General features: G+C 42.4%; 1 protein-coding gene across 2 annotated transcripts in view; it reads left to right on the top strand.

The window, feature by feature from the left end:
- hmcn1 (hemicentin 1) overlaps positions 1–13,626 on the top strand; it is an 86,586-nt gene that overhangs the window by 69,361 nt on the left and 3,599 nt on the right. For both annotated transcript variants that reach the window (XM_042416599.1, XM_042416598.1), the window contains exons 68-103: positions 176–454; positions 548–744; positions 923–1,004; positions 1,211–1,347; positions 1,439–1,580; positions 1,804–1,948; positions 2,181–2,308; positions 2,412–2,568; positions 2,796–2,917; positions 3,168–3,332; positions 3,640–3,747; positions 4,480–4,617; positions 4,725–4,859; positions 5,213–5,482; positions 5,716–5,906; positions 6,121–6,334; positions 6,624–6,758; positions 6,901–7,091; positions 7,267–7,348; positions 7,460–7,729; positions 7,850–8,020; positions 8,130–8,300; positions 9,552–9,722; positions 9,908–10,078; positions 10,182–10,352; positions 10,664–10,834; positions 10,932–11,078; positions 11,190–11,327; positions 11,484–11,605; positions 11,735–11,972; positions 12,200–12,262; positions 12,463–12,582; positions 12,696–12,830; positions 12,914–13,027; positions 13,184–13,309; positions 13,429–13,557. In XM_042416599.1, coding sequence (XP_042272533.1) covers positions 176–454; positions 548–744; positions 923–1,004; positions 1,211–1,347; positions 1,439–1,580; positions 1,804–1,948; positions 2,181–2,308; positions 2,412–2,568; positions 2,796–2,917; positions 3,168–3,332; positions 3,640–3,747; positions 4,480–4,617; positions 4,725–4,859; positions 5,213–5,482; positions 5,716–5,906; positions 6,121–6,334; positions 6,624–6,758; positions 6,901–7,091; positions 7,267–7,348; positions 7,460–7,729; positions 7,850–8,020; positions 8,130–8,300; positions 9,552–9,722; positions 9,908–10,078; positions 10,182–10,352; positions 10,664–10,834; positions 10,932–11,078; positions 11,190–11,327; positions 11,484–11,605; positions 11,735–11,972; positions 12,200–12,262; positions 12,463–12,582; positions 12,696–12,830; positions 12,914–13,027; positions 13,184–13,309; positions 13,429–13,557 — 5,646 coding nt within the window. The remainder of the gene's footprint in view (positions 1–175; positions 455–547; positions 745–922; positions 1,005–1,210; positions 1,348–1,438; positions 1,581–1,803; positions 1,949–2,180; positions 2,309–2,411; positions 2,569–2,795; positions 2,918–3,167; positions 3,333–3,639; positions 3,748–4,479; positions 4,618–4,724; positions 4,860–5,212; positions 5,483–5,715; positions 5,907–6,120; positions 6,335–6,623; positions 6,759–6,900; positions 7,092–7,266; positions 7,349–7,459; positions 7,730–7,849; positions 8,021–8,129; positions 8,301–9,551; positions 9,723–9,907; positions 10,079–10,181; positions 10,353–10,663; positions 10,835–10,931; positions 11,079–11,189; positions 11,328–11,483; positions 11,606–11,734; positions 11,973–12,199; positions 12,263–12,462; positions 12,583–12,695; positions 12,831–12,913; positions 13,028–13,183; positions 13,310–13,428; positions 13,558–13,626) is intronic.

Raw genomic sequence — 13,626 nt, 5'->3', positions numbered from 1 at the left:
CTGACTTGTAAGAGCTGAAGAATCAAATCAACAAAAAAACAGCCCAAAGATTCTCCTCAACAATAAATAATTAACTGTAATTTTTGGTGTTATGTAGTGTTCCTGTTCTTTGAGATATCACCAGTCAAACTGAAGAACAAAAGCTAACGAGTTGTTGTTACATTACTTTTCTCAGTCCCTCCTGGTCTGGATGGAGCAGGGAGCACAGACGATGTGACTGTAGTCAGAGGAAACTTGGCTTCTCTGCTGTGTATTGCTGATGGGACCCCAACTCCCACTGTGTCCTGGCTCAGAGAGGGGATGACTCTAGTTCCTGACCCCCACCTCAGATTCCTCAACCTGAACACCACTGTACAGATCACTCAGGCTCAGGTCAATCATACAGGACGCTACACCTGCGTGGCTAACAACACTGCTGGCCAAGCTAGCCGTCACTTCAACCTGAAAGTTCTGGGTGAGTGAAAGAGCAGATTATGGCTTTTAACCTCAGTGTTTGATTCATGGATGTCAAAAGAAGTATTTCTTAGTTTCTTAATTTCTTTGTCAGACCCTCCAAGCATCAAAGGTTCTGGTGCACCAGTAGAAGTATCTGTGGTGGTGAATAATGTACTGGAGCTTCAGTGTGAAGCTTCAGGTATCCCTACACCCTCCCTGACCTGGTTGAAGGATGGACGTCCACTCCCCCAAACAGACAGCCTGCGCCTCCTCCGGGGAGGAGAGGTGCTCCGTGTGGCCTCGGCACAGGTCAGAGTGACTATTGTGAAATCCCATTACTCACACCTTTAATTTTAATTTAATCATTTTTCTATAAAACATGAAAACTATACATTACATTACATACTATATATGATAACATAAAAACAGTGCAGCGATTTTTGCATCTTTTTCCATTGTTCTCACACTTTTTTCCACATGTACTCAGTTGGAGGACACAGGCAGATACAGCTGCTTAGCTAACAGTCCAGCAGGAGATGATGACAAGGAGTTCCTGGTTCGAGTGCATGGTGGGTAACATATACACAGTGTGCACTGTACATAATGTTTTGAAAACAATCTATGGCTTGCAGGTAATTTATGTATATTACAAATACATATTTAACTGAATTAATTTTTACTAATTATCATGCTTTATTAGAAAATTGATTTAAAAAATAGGTCTTTAAATGAGACTGAGCTATAAAACTCACATCATTGCCATTTGCTGTACCAGTTCCCCCTAACATTGCGGGAGAGAGCACACCTCAGGATGTGTCGGTGCTGCGGAACAGACAAGTGACTCTGGAGTGCAAATCCGATGCCGTTCCACCTCCAACTCTGACCTGGCTCAAAGATGGTCAACCACTGCAGGTGAGAAAATCAAACAAACATCTATCTACAGTATATATCTATATATCTTGCCCTGAAATATTTTCATGAATGACTTTTTATCTTTGTGTAGGCCTCCGCCCGTGTACGTGTTCTGTCCGGTGGCCGCTACTTACAGATCAACTTGGCTGACCTCAGCGACAAAGCTCAGTATACTTGTGTGGCCAGCAACGTCGCTGGAAAGACAACCCGACAGTTTAACCTGGCTGTCAATGGTACAGTTATATCTTGTATTTACAAGTATATACGTATAGAGAATCTACAATGAAGTTTCTTGAATCTTGAAATATTCCTCCTTTTATGTAAAGTAGCTGATGAGAAGATAATTTGTTTCTGTGCAGTTTCCTTCTTAAATAGTTATAGAACTAAAAATCATCACAAAGATACAAAAGAGTGAATAAAACATGTGTCTATCAATCTGTCCGTGTGTCCCCTCAGTGGCCCCAACTATCAAGGATGGCTCCGAGACAGTGTCAGTGCACATCAACAAGCCAGCAGTGCTTGAGTGTATTGTAAATGGAGTGCCTCCACCTCGTGTAACCTGGAGGAAACATGGTGCCATATTGGCAGGAAACAACCCCAGGTAAACCCAAACGTCACACAGTATTGTTGTTGTTTATTATTATTATGATTTTACAACTATTACATGCATGTAGAGTTTTGTAGATAAAATCATGCTTTAATGATCTCCAGGACCCCAAATCTGCATTCTTCAAATATATTGTATGTAATGACTTTGAGTATTTTAGCACCACACTATTACTGGCATTTCCCAGACGCTGTATCTAACTCAGTTTGTATGAACATATGTGCAGGTACAGGTTTGCAGAGGATGGATCTTTACACATCAACAGCGCTCAGGTGACCGACACAGGCCGCTACCTCTGTATGGCAACAAATCAAGCTGGGACACAACGCAAGAAAGTGGATCTGCAAGTATATGGTGAGTGATAAACATGTGAATACAAAAGTCTTGGATACTTTCAAACTGTCTCCATCACCCACAAACACAGTCACCCAGTAATTCTCCGGTTCCCATCTTTCAGTACCTCCCTCCATTGCTGACGGTCGCACCAATGTGACAGTTACAGTCAATGTTCAGACCACCCTGTCCTGTGAAGCCACCGGCATACCCAAGCCCACTGTCAGCTGGACGAAAAACGGTCGAGCCATCAATACTGACCAGAACCAGAATATGTACAGGTTGATCCAGGTTTTCTCCCTCTCTGTTTCCTTATTCAAGATCTTAAAAGTCCTCAGGGCAAGATTTCAATGAAAAGACAATACCTGAACATTATAGACATTTTATAATAATTTAACATATTTAACATACTGTTTATTACATATTTTACACCCTGTCCTATTTTTTGCATTGTCATGTGTTGATACCCCAAATACTAACCTCCTCTTTTTTTAAAAAAAAATTGCAGATTACTGTCATCAGGCTCCCTGGTAGTTATAGCGCCTACAGTGGAAGACACAGCTGTTTATGAGTGTGTTGCCTCTAATGAGGCAGGGGTAGACTCCAGATCCATTAACCTCATTGTCCAAGGTGAGTGGCATTATTAACAAAATGATACAATATGTCCATAAATGTTGCATGTTTGGTTGAACTAATCCCTCTCTTGTAAACATTTTGGTGCAAACTCGAGCTTTGATGATTTAAAAACAGCTGGAATTAGTTCTAAAACCTTCTTTTTCCTCTTTCTTAAAATCTCACAAATTTATTTTAAGATCATACCTCAGTGCAAAGTTTAAATATTTAGATTCCACCTTTTAACTGCTGTCATTTGTCCTCTTAGTTCCTCCGTCTATAGCAGATGAACCCACAGAGCTAGTTGTAACCAGACTGTCCCCAGTGGTCATTGCCTGTACTGCATCTGGCGTCCCAGAGCCCACAATCCACTGGAGCAAAGGCGGCATGAAGCTGCCCAATCAGGGACAAGGATACAGCATCCTGCCAGCAGGTCAGGATCATACCCATTGAAAAGTATATCTAAAAGTAAATAAGGTTTATATGGTATAACTTTTCAAACAGCCTCAAAATACTTCAATCACTGGAAAAGTATGTATTTATTTAGTACCAGTATGTAAGGTTTGGTTTTCAGTCATATGTTCAGGCTACAACTCTGTGTCAATTAAGAGGATAATTAGTGATAAATATGTGAGATTAGTGACTCATAATACATACGTTTATAGAGAATGTGTTTTCTAAATTAATTGTCATAATTGTCATTAATTATGTTGATTTGGTTTGTGTTGCTCTGTGCTCAGGTGCAGTAGAGATCACTTCAGCTGAGCTCAGTCATGCAGGACGCTACTCATGCACAGCCAAGAACGCTGCAGGTTCCACCCATCGCCACGTACAGCTCACAGTGCAGGGTAAGAACAAAACTACTATGACTTTCTGCTGTTTTGAGGCTATACAGACTGCAGAAGCCAAAAATATTAAGTGTTCAGGACTTAACTGCTTTTCATAGAAGTCTCATGTCTATTTATATGGTTCAGCGTTTAGTGGAAGGACATTTTCGACTACAATCACTTCATGACAAATGTAACCTGCAACGTTGCCAAGTTGAGATTAGATTTTTCTAATTTTTCCACACATAAGTCTCCTACAAATGCTCAGATGACATAACTGTTGAAGATAAATAAGGCAATGAAACTTAAACAACGCAAGATGTCACTTATGATAAAAGTGTCACATGCGAAAAAAATTACTTTTTCGTTTACTATACCCACCAATGTAGTTATTTTATTTTCCACTGGAGAAGAGCAAAACTGGAAAAATGTCACAATCTTGAATTAAAATGGACTGCTGTTTCCAAATGACAGAACTTTTATGCATGTGGTAAATGGACTTTATTATTTACCTCAACAATAAAGATGTTTATTTAGAGTTTATTTCTTTTAAAAGACAAGTGAAATAAGATTTATGAAGTCAAAATAAAACAATTCCCTGTGACTGTATGTATATATTAGTAATGCATGTTCTGTCATTAAAATGATTCTATCTATGAATTTTACATCATACATTTTCTTTTATTTGATATTTGTTTAATTTTGCTCTTGAGACCTTTCTGGGCATCACTCTTTTTCCATCTGTCTCCTCAGAGCTCCCAGTGATTCAGTCCCACCCGCCCGCCCTGGATGTGATCCTCAATAATCCCATCACGCTGCCCTGCAGGGCCACAGGCTCACCCAGACCCACTATCACCTGGCAGAAGGAGGGCATCAATATACACACCACAGGTAATCATCCTGTGTGTGTGTATGTGTGTGTGTGTCTGTGTCTGTGTCTGTGTGTGTGTCAGTGATCTTGACTAATTAGTGGTGACACATCTCTTGGTTCCTGATAGGTGGACGTTTCACAGTGCTGCCTAATGGAAGTCTGCAGATCTCTAAGGCTTCTGTGTTGGACTCTGGAACATACATATGTGTGGCTCAAAACCCTGCTGGCACTGCGCTGGGCAAGACCAAACTCAGAGTACAAGGTAAGTCACACACTCAAGTAGTGGTAAAACTATTAACATCTCATATAATAATAAGTCATTGCCTACAGGGGTTGGACAAAATACTTTTTATCAGTGACATTTATTGGCTTCCATCTTCCAACAGTAGGAACTGCAGCAACATCAAACTAAGCCTGATTCCTCTGCCAGAGATTTGCGTGTTAAATAATTGTTATGTGTGTCCTCCTAGTTCCAACCTGCATTCCCTCCAGTCATCTAAATTTGAGTTAGTCAGGCATACACACTTGCTGATTCCTTCTTTTGCTAATAATGCCAATGAATATTCTAAATACACTGACTACATGTGGTATTTCTCTTGGCATTGTGTCCGGCAGTCCCTCCTGTGATCAACTCAGAGACTCAAAAGTACCTGGCACCTGTGGACTCCTCTGTGACACTGCAGTGCCAAGCTGACGGCTCCCCTTCCCCTTCTGTCACATGGCATAAAGACGGGCAGCCGCTCAGTGAATCTGTGCGCCAGCGAGTGCTCAGTTCAGGCTCCTTGCAGATCGCCTTCATCCAGCCAAGCGATACTGGACGATACACTTGCACTGCTGCCAATGTGGCAGGCACTGTCAGCCTGGAGATGAGCCTTACTGTACAGAGTGAGTTTCAGTCAAAAACAGCAACCTACTTTGCCAATACGCCTCCATTTGTGTGCTGCATAAAGTGGCTCAAAATGTGTTTAGGGCATTAGAGGCCACAGATACTCTCTCTGAGGAGTAGTTTAGAAGTAATATTATATGGAAAAATGAAATCAAAACAACAGCCAACAACTAATTTTAGAGCAACTATAACCTTTACTGCCTAATATAATCATCCTCCTTTACCTTTGCAGTCCCTCCCTCCATTCATGGCACAGAGCAGGATGTAGCAGTGGTGGAAAACAGTCAGGCCCAGCTGGTGTGTGTGGCAGAGGGCGTCCCTCAACCAACCCTGTCCTGGGAGAAGAACGGTAATCTTCTCAGTGACAGCACAGGAGAGTACACCATCCTGCCCTCTGGGGAGCTGGTTATTGACATTGCTCAGGTGAGAAGCACACGGGACAAACAATACATAATATGTTGGTTTCTTAATGTCTGTAGATTGCTGTTCAATACTGTTTAGCTTAGTTGGCTATAGTTCCAAGTGTTATAGTATTTATAGTTCTGTATGCATGTTGAATGATATGTAAACTTTTTTGTGCATGCTTCTTTTCTCTTATTTCCCTCCCCTTTCCTCGTCTCCCCTCCATCTTTACCAGCCGGATGACGCGGGCAGTTACACCTGTGTTGCCACTAATGCTGTCGGGCAGGACAGTCGGACAGTGACCCTGTCTGTTCATACCCACCCTGTCTTCACTGAGCTGCTTGGAGATGTGGCCCTCAACAAGGGAGAGCGCCTCCTGCTGGCCTGTGGGGTCAGTGGCATCCCCCCACCCAAAATCACATGGGCCTTCAACAACAACATCATCCCAGGTATGGAAACATCTCCATAGATAAGGAAAATAATTTATATGAAAGAGTATTCACTGAGAAATGAAACATCCCACAAAATCCATATCAAAGTCAACTTTTCTGTCCTCTTAAATTATGTTTCTATGCAACTACAGTATATGTTATATATTAGAATAAAGTAATGTACCAATAGTTTCACATGAGGAACAAAGAACATGAATCAATGATACATTTCAACTGATTTCACTTAATGTTTTTCACTGTTTAACTGTATTTTTTCTCTTATTGTCTTCTGTCGTTGACGCTGTAGTGCACTATGATCATATGAATGGCCACAGTGAGCTGGTGATAGAGAGAGTGAGTAAAGACGATTCTGGCACCTACACCTGTGTGGCAGAGAACAATGTAGGAACCATCAAGTCACTGGGCTTTGTCTATGTGAAAGGTAAAAAAGAAAACACTGCCATGAAACTATTTTACTCAGCTTCATTTCACATTTGCATTTTCAAATTTGTCCCAGTCAAGAAATATTTCTGTTATGTCAAGGCAAAAGTTTCTCATTTCCATTCTTCTCTGTCTGTATCTAGAGCCTCCTATCATTGATGGGGACCTCCACTCTAACCGTATTGAACCTCTAGGTGGCAATGCCATCTTGAATTGTGAGGTTCGGGGAGACCCCCTGCCCACCATCCAGTGGAGTAAAAGTGGAATAAACATTCAGATCAGCAACCGCATCCGTCAACTGGACAATGGCTCTCTGGCCATCTATGGCACAGTGGTAGGAAATCATATAAGACTGATTGTTGTATACTTCTATACTGTACGTGGTGTTTATACTAAGTTAAAGTCTGCAAGCTCTTGTTGTTTGGTGCTTTAAGGTGCATATCATGTTAACACTTTTTCAGTGTCACTTTTTTACAATTATAAGTGTGTTTTAATTGAATTTTATGTAGAGTGAAGATGCGGGCAACTACATGTGTGTGGCAACAAACGATGCTGGGGTGGTGGAAAGAAGTGTCACACTTACCTTGCAAAGTAAGTGTCTGAGTCAAAGCTAAAGTATTTAGTACCAAATCTACATTCACTATGAAAACAAATTCGAATTATTAGAGCTTTAAATCACATGGATCTGGCCTCTTCTTCCAGGTGCACCCTCCATCATAATAGAGCCAGTGAATACAGTGGTGGATGCTGGCACCACAGTAGTGCTCAACTGCCAGGCAGAGGGTGAACCTACTCCTGTCATAGAGTGGTCCCGCCAGGGACGTCCTCTGCTGGGCAACGACCACTTTTCAACCTTGTCAAACAGCTCTCTCAGGGTCAGCAGTGCCCAGAAGGAGGACACAGCTGAATATGAATGTGTGGCCAGAAACCTGCTTGGATCTGTGCTGGTCAGGGTCACTCTCACTGTACGAGGTGAGCTGCACATTGTGGTGATTTTTTTTCTACTTTGTAAAGAACAAAAGAAAGCAAAGGCAAACAAATCATCCATATTGGTTAACACATCATGTATGTGTGTATTTATTTGTTTTCCAGTCCATGGGGGCTACTCAGAGTGGGCAGAGTGGGGTCCTTGCAGTGTGTCCTGTGGTGTTGGGTCCCAGAAGAGGCTGCGGCAGTGTAACAACCCTCTACCTGCCAATGGAGGGCGCCACTGTGCAGGATCAGACACAGAGACGCGCAGTTGTCGGGGAAAGCCTTGTCCAGGTGAGAGTGCGGTGAAGAATCAGCGGGAGAGGATTCTGCATGTGCTCTCGGTGCTTGTAAAGAAAACAGTTTAAACTGTACTAAGATCTGTGCCTTTGTCCATCTACAGTGGATGGTAACTGGTCAGAGTGGTCTCTTTGGGAGGAATGTTCACGTACCTGTGGTCAGGGCAATAGAACTAGGGTCCGGACCTGCAGTAACCCTCCAGCTCAGCATGGAGGCAGGCCATGTGAGGGGAAGGCAGTGGAGGTCATCATGTGCAGTGTCCGACCTTGTCCAGGTGAGCAAACAAATGTATTTTCTCTAAATGCAGCACCAGACTGTCCTTTGTATGAAACGGTGGAATGAGGACATGCAGCTGGCAGGCATGTGTGTCTAATCTCTATTGGATATGCTATACAAACAGTGATCATTTAAAAATTCCATGTTTGTAAAAAATCACACTTCTTGACTTAAATAGCAGTGAAAATGTATTTCTCTCAATTTTGTAACTGCCTATAATAGATTGCACATTAACAGGCTTTATTGGTGCTGGAACCCTCTTGGAATTATAAGGATTATTGTGTGCTTGCAAAAATCACATCATCTGACCTGATGGTGGTGCCAGAATTCATTTTTTTGCACATAACTTCAGAACCGCACAAGCTAGAAACACACCTTTGGATGCTAGCTCCAAGCATCACTGTGCAGTCCTGGGCTATTCTGCCAAAATCTGACTTTTTTTCTTATCTCTTTCATAATTGACTGGACATTTTTTTCTGAAATTCACATAATCCATGGTCATGTCCCAGTCAACAGGTGAAATTTGGTTTTGATTGATCAAAGTGGGTGGAGTTTATAAGCAAGTTTTTAAAATGTTAGTAGTAAAGTCTGCAAAACTTCAAAAATTGTCAAATTTCACTATAAGGTTAAAGAGAATTCATTCATTTTGCAAAATATCTTTTAATATGGGAAGAAACCTTGAGTCTGGAGATTAAATGTTGTAATAAGTTTTGAAATGTTTAAAATCTACAACGCAGTGACAATAAATACTTTAAGCATAATATGTACTGTACAAACAAAATGTGTGACCAAACTTTGTTGTGCAAACAAAAGACAGTTTGCTCACTGGCAGAGCCAATAGTCCAGTGGTTAAGGTGCTGACAAGGTTCCTGGGTTCAATACTGGGTTTGGACCTGTGCTAGTTGTCCCTCTTCCTCTATCAACCCCATAAGAGACAATATGACATATAACACAGTGTTAAAGTATTTCAGTTATTCACTTTCATTGACTTTAAAGCTGTATCTGGAACTGAGTTAATGTTTAGCATCCATTGCTGTCAGTGACAGCTATGTTGTCCTGATGGTCTAGTAGTCTAAACACAGGCCCTGTTACTATAAACTTTCTCTCCATCTGTTGTGAACTCTTGTCATTTAAAAATTATACAATACATGTATGTCAAATTATGTGCTTGGTCCCCGCCTGTTGCTGCTTGTGGCTATATTTCCAGATTTTAATTATATGTACTGACTTTCTGTTTATACTCCTGCAGTGGCAGGTAACTGGGGATCTTGGCTACCATGGAGCCCATGCAGTGAGACCTGTGGTAAAGGTATGCAGTCCAGAATCCGGCTGTGCAACAACCCCCCTCCAGCATTTGATGGGCCACAGTGTGAGGGCACAGACACCCAAACACAAGTGTGCAAGGAGAGACCTTGTCCTGGTGAGGGTTCAGCGATTTCTGAGAAATTTCATTAATATGCCTGTTTCCCAGTAGAAGGAAGAGTCTTAGTTGGAGAAGCAAAGATTATATGTAACAGTAAAATCAGGTTTCAATTAACCTATTCAATTAAATATAACATACTAAATGACCACACCTTCTATTTCTCCTTTTCTTGTGCTCACCAGTGGATGGAAAGTGGTCATCATGGGTGAGCTGGGGAGCCTGCAGTGTTTCCTGTGGAGGCGGGACCAGACAGAGGACACGCCTCTGTGCGAGCCCCAACCCACAGCATGGTGGCAGGCAGTGTGAAGGCAATGACGTGCACATTGACTTCTGCAACAGCGACCCCTGCCCCAGTGAGTTACGAGTTAGATTTTCCAAATGAAACTAAGCTTTTCTTGTATATCTTTATCTCTTTTTCCTTTTCTTTATTTGACATTTTGACTTTCTTTCTGTCAGTCAGCGGTAACTGGGGTCCATGGAGTAGCTGGGGCAGCTGCAGCAAGACATGTAACGGAGGTCAGATGAGACGCTACAGAACGTGTGACAACCCCAGACCTGCCAATGGTGGGAGAGAGTGTGCAGGTTCAGATACACAGATACAGAGATGCAGCACAGCCAATTGTCCGGGTGAGTCATGTCAGGGTCAGGGGTCAACAAGGCTAATGGTTGACATGCTTCTTCATGGGCTTAAAATGCTATTGGAATGAAGTGACTATAAATTCCCTTGATAAACAGTCTTGATATATTGAGTTTTCAAACATGCTTGGATTTGAGGAAGACCATGTATGTGATACTTTTCCAAGTGGTAATGAATGTAGGATAAACTACTTCGTCAACATAAAATAAAAGAAAAAGAATATTCTTTTCTGCAGAGGGGGGAAATGAAATGTCAAATGAAATTAATGTGTGTTGTATGTCTTTGGGGTCTATCATTGCAGTTGATGGTAACTGGGGACCATGGCAGCCGTGGGGAGAATGCTCTGCTTCTTGTGGGGGTGGACAGAGGACACGTGTCCGACTTTGTAATAGCCCGTCTCCTAGTAACGGTGGCCGGCCGTGTCCAGGAGACTCCTCCCAGCTGTCCAGGTGTAACTTTCAGGCCTGCCCAGGTGATTATACTGTATGTGTTTGTGTGTGTCTGTGTGTGTGTGGTTGTGCATACACGTATAGCACTAAAAGCACTCGTATATCTTCTTTCTTTGTCAGGTGGACCACAGAAGGCGCGAGGTAGCATCATTGGGAACATCAATGATATGGAGTTTGGCATCGCCATCCTCAATGCCACCATCACTGACAACAAGTCTGGCGGCAAAGTCATCAAGGCCTTTATTACGAATGTACCAAGGACATTAGGTCAGTTTGCTAAACATTTATTTCCATAGCTTCTACTTTAACTTTTACTTTCACTCGTGTGCATAAGTTGTTCTCTTGAATTCTGTAAGACTTATAATAAATTAATTCCAGGCCCTGCAATGAGGAAGCTCATCTCCATCCTGAACCCCATCTACTGGACGACGGCACAGGAAGTAGGAGAGGCTGTAAACGGATACACGTTAACAGGAGGCGTCTTCAGGCGAGAGACACAGGTGGAGTTTGCCACAGGTAAGAAGGGACAGGCCTGAGTGTGTCTGTATGGTTACCACAAAGTTGTTACCCAGATCCTTACCTGATGATTCTGAATGTAGATAATAGTATTATAATAGTAGTACAGTATTCAGAAATCTGACAACTATCTGTGATGACATTGGATGTTTTTAGGTGAGATCTTGAGGATGACCCACATCGCCAGAGGCCTGGACTCAGATGGAGCGTTGTTATTAGACATTGTAGTGAACGGACACATCTTGCAGCTGCCCTCACATGCTGACATCAGCATCAAGGTACAGAAATAATCACTGCAGACGATTAGACTGTAGCTTCTTAGATATGCTACATGATTTACATTTACATAAGCTAAAATATTCCAAAGTTACTTCAAGGCTGCCTCACGTGTACCGTGTTAATTTCAGGACTACACAGAGGACTACATCCAGACAGGCCCAGGCCAGCTGTACGCTTTATCCACTCGCATGTTCAGCATCGACAGGGAGAGTGTGCCCTACTCCTGGAACCACACAATCTCCTATGACCTGTCCAAGGGCAAGATGCCCTACCTGGTAGAGATGCTGCATGCCACAGCCATCAGCGCTCAATACCACCCCCTGGAGGAGGTGTTGGAGTATAGCATCCAAGCTAGTATCTCCAAGGGTAAGAATACTGGCTTCTAAAAAGGACTGAATGTAGGAATATTTTTACGATGGTTGAGAGATGGACTGAAGCAATGGACTACTGGCTTAGTATCACACTTTGTATTTTTGGTCTTTTCTGAAGCTCAGCTGTCTAATCAATCTCCTGCATCTGATCTCCTTTTCTTTGCATGCTTCTGTCATAAAAAGTCATTCAAATTAAAACATTAAATTTTTACATGATTCCAGGTGATCGCAGTAACCAGTGTCCTCATGGCTTCACTTTGGTGTCTGCTGGACCCTACTGTGCAGGTAATGTTTAGTACTATGCCGTTCCTGGCATAATGTGTTGTTTATAGCTGGTTAATTAGAATTAAATATTTAATTGAAAAGGTGCATTTCAAGATACTCACTGTATTTAGAAGCACTCAATACTTAGCAGAGCTTACTCGCTACAGGCTTTAGTCCACACTGATTGATATTTTTATTAACATGTTGTTTATGATCTGCAGATGAGAACGAATGTGAGGTTGGGAACCCCTGTTCTCATGCCTGTCACAACGCCATGGGCACCTACTACTGCTCTTGCCCCCGAGGCCTTACGATCTCAGCTGATGGCAGGACCTGTCAGGGTATGTAAGACTCACACACATACGTAAACACACAGCTGTTCTGTACCAGTGATATTAACATTGCTATCACAGCAATAGCTCTCTAATTCATTCAATGTTTTCCATTTTCTTAGACATTGATGAGTGTTCGCTCGGTGGGAATGTGTGCCATGACGGACAGGACTGTGAGAACACTATTGGCTCATACCGATGTGTTATGCGCTGCGGCCGCGGTTTCAGGAGAACAGCCGATGGTCTCAGTTGCACAGGTACGTCAACAAGCTTTGATTTGTTAAATGCTGTGAGTGTTGCTGATATGCAACTTTTTACAACTCTCTTCTTTGTTGCTCAGATGTAAATGAGTGTCAGGAGTCCAATCCATGCAATCAGCACTGTCTCAACACTATTGGTAGTTATCGCTGTGCCTGTGAGCCGGGCTTTCAACTCAGGAACCGACGCTGTATAGGTGAGACAGCTCCAAAAAACTATGCATAATAACAGCTACTATTTTGAGCTACAACATGTTAATAATTTCATTGTTTTGATCAGTAACATCACATGCTCTCACCTAAAATAATTTGTTGGGATTTGACCTCTTCTTTTCTCCCTATTGTCACCCCAGACATAAATGAGTGCAGACAGCGAGTTTGTCGATCAGATCAGCAGTGTAAAAATACCCGTGGAGGTTACACCTGTATTGACCTGTGCCCTAACGGTATGACCAAAGGTGGCAATGGGACATGTGTAGGTCAGTATTCACCATCATATTGCATCTCCTAAAATACAAATACTGTATTTAAAAAAAAAAAGTACAGACTGTAAGAGATTTTAGTTTTGCATTCTGACTTAATCTACACTCTTTTGCAGATATTGATGAGTGCAGGGATGGCACCCATCAGTGCAGATACAACCAGATCTGTGAGAATACCAGAGGCAGCTACCACTGCACCTGCCCACGTGGCTACCGATCTCAGGGAGTGGGACGGCCCTGTGTCGGTACGTACATCCTTTATGTCTCTCACACTCTGTCGCCTCCTCATTAGCCATTTGCAAAACAGAAGTTGA

This window comes from Thunnus maccoyii, chromosome 7 (assembly GCF_910596095.1).
Source record: "Thunnus maccoyii chromosome 7, fThuMac1.1, whole genome shotgun sequence".
NCBI lineage: Eukaryota > Metazoa > Chordata > Actinopteri > Scombriformes > Scombridae > Thunnus > Thunnus maccoyii.
Note: the sequence above shows the minus strand (reverse complement) of the source record. Positions and strands in the feature narration are given on the sequence as shown.